General features: G+C 41.3%; 1 protein-coding gene across 1 annotated transcript; it reads left to right on the forward strand.

Annotated features, from left to right (window-relative positions):
* Positions 1–979: 979 nt before the first annotated feature.
* LOC306758902 (alpha-amylase-like) lies at positions 980–7,090 on the forward strand (the record flags this gene model as incomplete). The annotated part of the gene is made up of 9 exons (XM_079244328.1): positions 980–1,147; positions 2,051–2,197; positions 2,443–2,640; positions 2,790–3,020; positions 5,352–5,485; positions 5,656–5,878; positions 5,979–6,100; positions 6,213–6,338; positions 6,901–7,090. The coding sequence occupies 9 exons, from the start codon at positions 980–982 to the stop codon at positions 7,088–7,090; spliced, it is 1,539 nt and encodes a 512-aa protein (XP_079100454.1).
* Between the last annotated feature and the right edge of the window lie 208 nt (positions 7,091–7,298).

The raw sequence follows: 7,298 nt of genomic DNA on the forward strand, positions 1-7,298 counted from the left end.
TCAAAGTTGAGCTGTAATTCTAAAAACAAGACAACACTAAATCAGTCAATGAGATGTCTTTCACACCTTTAAGCCTGACATATGACATCACTATTTAGAAATACGTGTGGGTGTGCGTGTGCGTATAGTTACTATCATATTCCAAGAACAGGTTTCACTTGGCTTGTTGAGAAATTGTTGTCCAAAATCCACGTTGCCTGCTGCATCACCTTTTGGTTATTGAACTTAGTGAGTAAACATTTCAGTTTAATCAGGATTGACAGTGATAGTCAAAAAGTTCCCGTTCTGGTGGTTACAATTTAGTAAGTACTACTTTAATGTGTTTGTATGCATGAAAACTATTTGAAATGGATTTGGATTCTTTTAAGAGGTTTACATAATGTTACTGAGGGCTAATATAGTTTAACTGGAGCTGCATTTTACAGTCTTGTGAAAAACCAGACGTGATCTGCATCACGTCTTTGTTTTGTTTGCTTTGACTTGCACAGCAACATGTTTTTGACTTTTTCCCATCTTGAAACGGGTGTGGTTTGAACCCAAATGCAGTACACTGAGGCAGGAACAGTTGGTAATGACCTTTGTTTATACTGCAGCAAACTAGGCTCCAACAAGGAGAGAACAGAGTTCTCAGAGAGCAGGTCAGGAACAGACAAGGATCGAACCCAGGTAATCAGACAGAGGAACGTATACTGCATACTGCAGAAAAACTATCTGGTAAAGAGTGAGAGTGCTGAAGAGGTTATGAACAGGACTGATTGGGATGAGCTGCAGTGGTTGAGCTAATGTGGTGGGAGTGGCGTGGCTGGTAGGTAGAGTGGAGCAGCGTGAGGAAGAATGGAAAAGTATTGCAGCTGTGAAACAGGAGACAGATCAATGACACATCTTCCTGATATGTGCAAACCTGTCATTGGCCTTAGGAAAACAGTTGGTATAAAAAACTGAGGTTTGTTACCAGGTGTCTCTCTTATTCAAGGGAAGGATGAAGCTCTTTATGTTTTGGACCTTGTTTGGGCTCAGCTTCACCCAGCACAATCCCCAATTCAGACATGGAAGGACAGCCATTGTGCATCTGTTTGAATGGCGCTGGGTTGACATCGCTGCAGAGTGTGAGCACTTCCTGGGCCCAAAAGGATTTGGTGGGGTTCAGGTATGGAAGACTTAACGCTGATGTGTAACAAATTCTAGTGTAGCGAGGAATCAATTTTTCCTCTGACTGGTCATTGATAATAAAATTTATATTGATCAACCAATTTGATCATCAACTCAGGTAGTAAAAACATTTTTAATATTGTACTATAAGTATTACATTATAGGTTACGGAAAGTAACACGTTGTGAGAGCAGTTGTATTTGCAGAGTAGAAATAGAATCCATGACAGTCATTGTTCAGACATGTTAAAAGAAAAATAGTTTTGATTTCTCACCTGGATGGATAGTTAGACAGATACTTTATTCATCCCCATGGAGTAAATGTATGCATATTTACATGAGAGTAAGATGCAACCATAGCAACCAGTAAAGTCTTGCTGTGAAGTTGAGGGATGCACAGTAAAAAGAAGGTTTTGTAGCTCAAGTTGTGATTTCTTTTTGGCTTAATCAAAGTTATGTTTTTGTGTAAATGCAACGAGGAAGTAAGAAAAATTTTTCACTCATGTCTCACAAAGGCCCAAAGTTTGAAGAGAGCACTTATTTGGTCTATACACCCTCTGTGTTGTTAAATGACAAACTCCTTAATTCTCCTCAAATAGGAAAATGCTTAGATGTAAGGTCACTCCCAGTGTGGTTCTTCCCGTTGTAGTTCTTAACAATCAGTCACATTTATTACTATAAACAACTTGTGAACATTTCAGCTACAGGAATTGTAAAAATGGACCAGGAAAATTATATAGAATATAGAAACTGAACTGATTCGACTTAACCAATGCAGGAAGGATATCTGCAGATCGTTGACTGTTTAGACTGATGAATAATGGACAGTAACAATAACATTAGTACTTGCATTGGTAAACCAATGTCTTTTTTTTGTTTTTTTTTGTTTTTGTTCTGTTCAGATTTCCCCCCCAAATGACCACATTGTGTTGGACAGTCCCTGGAGGCCATGGTGGCAGAGATACCAGCCAATCAGCTACAAATTATGCTCCAGATCTGGCAGTGAGGATGAGTTTAAAGACATGATCACCAAATGCAACAACGTTGGGGTAAATTATACTGTTCATGTAGTAAACAGCAAAACTAGCAGTGCTTTTATTTGTCATCACATGGTGACTCTATAGCCTTGTATTGCCAAATCCTGTTTGTCTTAACAAATACCTTAAGCCTAATGCAGATTTTCACCTGGCATTTCACCACTCAGACGAACCAATGAAACTGAAATATACAAATAACATTTTTAGAAGTGATCCTTGACTGTATAAATTACATGTTGGATATATGCACATGACAGGTCAACATCTATGTGGATGCTGTCATCAACCACATGAGTGGAGCTGCTGGTGGAGAAGGGAACCACTCTTCCTGTGGAAGCTGGTTCAACGCTGGCAAAAAGGAATTCCCGGATGTCCCCTATTCCTCATTAGACTTCAATGATTCCAAGTGCAAGACTGGCAGTGGAAACATTGAGAACTACAGTGAAAAACATCAGGCAATTAGAAACAATGAAAAAGCAAATTACCATTTAAGATTCTGAAATATGCTTAATTCTGTAGCTGAATCTATACAATTTGTTCAGAATTTTTTCACAATGATGCATGTTTTTTTTAACATTTTCCATAACCGTTATTACTGTTCCAGGTACGTGATTGTCGTCTGGTCAGCCTTTTAGACCTTGCACTGGAGAAAGATTACGTTCGGGGGAAGGTGGCTGAGTACATGAATAAGTTGATTGACTTGGGTGTGGCTGGATTCAGAGTGGATGCCTGTAAACACATGTGGCCCGCTGACTTGGAAAATGTTTACAGTCGTCTTCACAACCTCAACTCCACATGGTTCCCCAGTGGGTCCAAACCATTTATCTTCCAAGAGGTATTTTTTTCTTCGACAAATGACTTTTTTCATTTAATTTATTTATTCACCAAATGCAGGAATATTTTGAAGTTTATTATAATATTACATAATTCATTCCTGGTTTTCTGTCACCAAATTAAAAACATAAAAAAACATGCAGCAATGAAATAAAACTGCTGCTTGAAAAGGCATATTTACATTTAAGAGTGTACATTGGCATATTTAATTTTAAGATTTACATTTAAGCTCTGGCCATAATGTCCATGCAAGCATGTTACTCGATAAGTACCAACAATGCCTAAAGGTATCCCTGATAACATGAATGCTACAGTCAGGTGCAATTTGATGAAACAAACAAAAAAAGGAAATGTCAACATGAATCAGCAACCCCCATGAATATGACAACCATTGGCAGACGTGTTCCCTTGCCTAGACGTGAGGCACAGGGGCCCCCCTCTGGAGCCAGGCCTAGGGGTGGGGCATGGGAGTGAGCATCTGGTGGCCAGGCCTTTGCCCGTGGAGCGGCTCAGCCCGAAAGGGTTACATGGGCCCCACCTCCCGTGGGCTCACCATCAGTGGGTGGAGCCATGGGAGTTGGGTGCAATGTGAGCTACCCAGTTGCAAGAGGCAGAGGACCCTGCCGGTCCACTCCTCGGCTGCAGAAACTGGCTTTAGGGACGTGGAACCTCTCTGGCAGGGAAGGAGCCTGAGCTTGGACATGAGGTTGAGCCATTCCAGCTAGATATAGCTGGACTCATCTCGAAGCATGGCTTGGGCTCTGGAACCAATTCCCTTAAGAAGGGCTTCTTCCACTCTGGAGTTGCTCGCAGTGAGAGACGCCGAGCAGGTGTGGGCATTCTTATTAACCCCCGGCTTGGTGCCTGTGCATTGGAGTTTACCCCGGTGGACGAGAGGGTAGCTTCCATCTGCATTCAGGTGGGGGGATAGGTCCTGACTGTTGTCTGTGCTTATGCACCGAACGGCAGTTCAGAGTACCCACCCTTTCTGGAGTCCTTGGAGGGAGTGTTAGAGGGTGCACTCTCTGTTGACTCCTTTGTTCTGCTGGTGGACATCAATGCTCATGTGAGCAATGGCAGTGAGACCTGGAGGGGAGTGATTGGGAGGCATGGTCCCTCCCTCTGAACCCAAATGGTGTTTTGTTATTGGACTTCTGTGCTCGTCATGGATTGTCCATAACAAACACCATGTTCAAGGATAAAAGTATTCAGATGTACACCTGGCATCAGGACTCTCTGGGCTGCAGTTAGATAATCGACTTTGTAATCGTATCGTTGGACCTGTGACCACATGCCTTGGACACTCAGGTAAAGAGAGCGGCAGAGCTGTCAACTGATTACCACCTGGTGGTGAGTTGCGACCTTGGAGTCTTGTTCACAATTGAGGGAAGGATGGAGTGTGAGATCTACAGACGAATCGGTGCTGCATCTGCAGTAATACGGACTCTGCGCCGATCTGTTGTGGTGAAGAAGGAGCTGAGCCAGAAGGCGAAGCTCTCAGTTTACCAGTTGATCTATGCTCCTACCCTCACCTATGGTCACGAGCTTCCTCATGACCATAGGTGACACGTTTCCTCCACAGGGTGACTGTAATTAGGTACCGAGATGAGATCCTCAGACCCATTGTGAGACCATGTACTGGTGCGGTTGGCCCTGGGTTCCTCCTAATGTGAGACAATGCTTAATGTCATGTGGCTGGAGTGTGTCAGCAGTTCCGGCAACACCAAGGTATTGATGTTATGGACTGGCCTTGCCATTTCCCAGGCCTGAATCCAGTAGAGCACATCCACCAATGCCAAGTTGCACCACACTGTCCAGGAGTTGGTGGATGCTTTAGTCCAGGTCTTGGAGGAGATCTGTCATGAGAACATCTGCCGCCTCATCAGGAGCATGCCCAGGCGTTGTAGGAAGGTCACACAGGCACGAGGAGGCCACACACACAACTAAGCCTAATTTTGACTTGGACATTACATCAAAGTTGGATCAGCCTGTATTGTGTTTTTCCACTTTAATTTTGAGTATAACTCCAAATCCAGACCTCCGTGGGTTGATGCATTTGATTTTCATTGATAATTTTTGATTTTGTTAGCACATTCAACTATGGAAAGAACAAAGTATTTCATATACATATTTCATTCAGTCAGATCTACAATGTGTTACTTCAGTGTTCCCTTTTATTTATTTATTTTTTTTTAGCAGCGTATTATGCTAAATGGCCAAATTAAGATTTCAGACATGAATAGGGAATTTTCTAGTTATTATTTCTTGAGTAAACTTTAAATGGTTAAACAATTTTGTTTTTAAAAGCATGCATATTTTTTTTTCTTTCTAGGTTATAGATTTAGGAGGTGAGTCCATCTCATTTTCAGAGTATGTCCATCTAGGAAGAGTGACTGAATTCAAATATGGTGCTAAACTGGGAACCGTCTTTAGAAAACGTAATGGGGAGAAGCTCTGTTACACCAGGTATGTTTATCTCAGCTGGTGTACCAAAATCTGAAATTACAAATATAATCAAACAGATGTCTTCAGATTAATGTTTTTACTTCAATAATGAATTTGATCATTACTAATAGAAATTAAGATTGGAACACTTGACCCATTTTTAAATTCCTCATTTTTATTTCTGTGTCCAGGAACTGGGGAGAGGGATGGGGCTTCATGTCTGATGGAAATGCTCTTGTCTTTGTTGACAACCATGACAACCAGCGAGGTCACGGTGCTGGTGGCTCATCCATTGTTACTTTCTGGGACTCCCAACTTTACAAGATGGCTGTTGGCTACATGCTGGCCCACCCTTATGGAGTGACCAGGGTCATGTCTAGCTATCGCTGGGAACGCAATTTTGTGGATGGAAAAGTATGTTCATTATCTACAAGAACAATGACAAAATAAAATTGTCAAAGTTTGGATCAGATTTAGCTTAACTTTTGCTTAAAATCTTCATGTATGTTTGCAGGATCAGAATGACTGGATGGGCCCTCCCAGCAACAGCGATGGATCCACAAAACCTGTTCCTGTATATCCTGACCAAACTTGTGGAGATGGATGGGTGTGTGAGCACAGATGGCGTCAGATCACGTGAGCTCAAAAAGAATGCAAATCTTTTCTACAAACATCATGCAGCTAATTCATATGAATCATAAGGACTATGTTTATGCAATGAAAATACAATTTCCCGTTGCCTTTGTAGGAACATGGTGATTTTCCGCAATGTGGTCAATGGACAGCCTCTCTCCAACTGGTGGGAAAACCAGAGCAACCAGGTTGCCTTTGGACGTGGTGACCGAGGTTTCATTGTCTTTAACAATGATGACTGGTAATGACTGAATGATACCTTATTGTACAGAAGTGCACTTTCATATGTATATATTTTTTCTCTTCATATACAGTTGTCCATGCAAAAAAAAAAAAAAAATGGGCGGCTTTCCAAATACAATTTCAGAGATACAATGTGGAGTTTTTAAGAATTATTACATAACTTTCTGACCTTAAAACTTCTGAGTCGTGGAGTTGTTTGATGACACAATAATGTCTATCGTGCATTTCTGGGGCTGCTGCTGCCCGGCATTGTTCAGAGGCTGAGACACTGCAATATACAGCTTTTTCATCTAGGATTCTGCATGATGCTACAGTAGTTTTTGCTTCACCTGCTAGAAAATGGATATAAACACACCATTGTTGATTCAGCAAGAACATTAGAAGAGAGAAAGAAACAAAACAAGAACCATTGTAAGATTGTATTTTGCTGGCTGGAGAGAGCTAGCAGTTCAGGTAGGATACCAGGTGGATTCTGAATTAGCCTTTAACAGGACGTGCATCACTTGGAAAATGACAAATGCTCCGTGTGTCTTTAATACTGCCTTGTTCTTCATCTTCAGGGACCTGGATGTGACCCTGAACACTGGCCTGGCCAGTGGCACCTACTGTGATATCATTTCTGGCCAGAAGGAAGAAAAACGGTGCACCGGGAAGCAGATCCATGTTGGCAGTGACGGTCATGCACACTTTAGAATCAGCAACAGAGATGAAGACCCCTTTGTTGCTATTCATGCTGAATCTAAGCTGTAAACACATTTTCTATTATTTGAGATAAAGTTGATCTTGAATCTTGAACACAAGAAAATAAAATAAAGAAATGCTAAATTTACTTCTAAATGCAATGACAATTAAAAGAATGCAACAATTCAGGGTGTGACAACTTTATATAAAAAATAACGGTGAAAATATTTAAACAGTGACAACTATGTATATACACATATTTTCAAATAACATTTAA

Source organism: Telmatherina bonti (genome assembly GCF_933228915.1).
Source record: "Telmatherina bonti genome assembly, chromosome: 7".
In the NCBI taxonomy this organism is placed as follows: Eukaryota; Metazoa; Chordata; class Actinopteri; order Atheriniformes; family Telmatherinidae; genus Telmatherina; species Telmatherina bonti.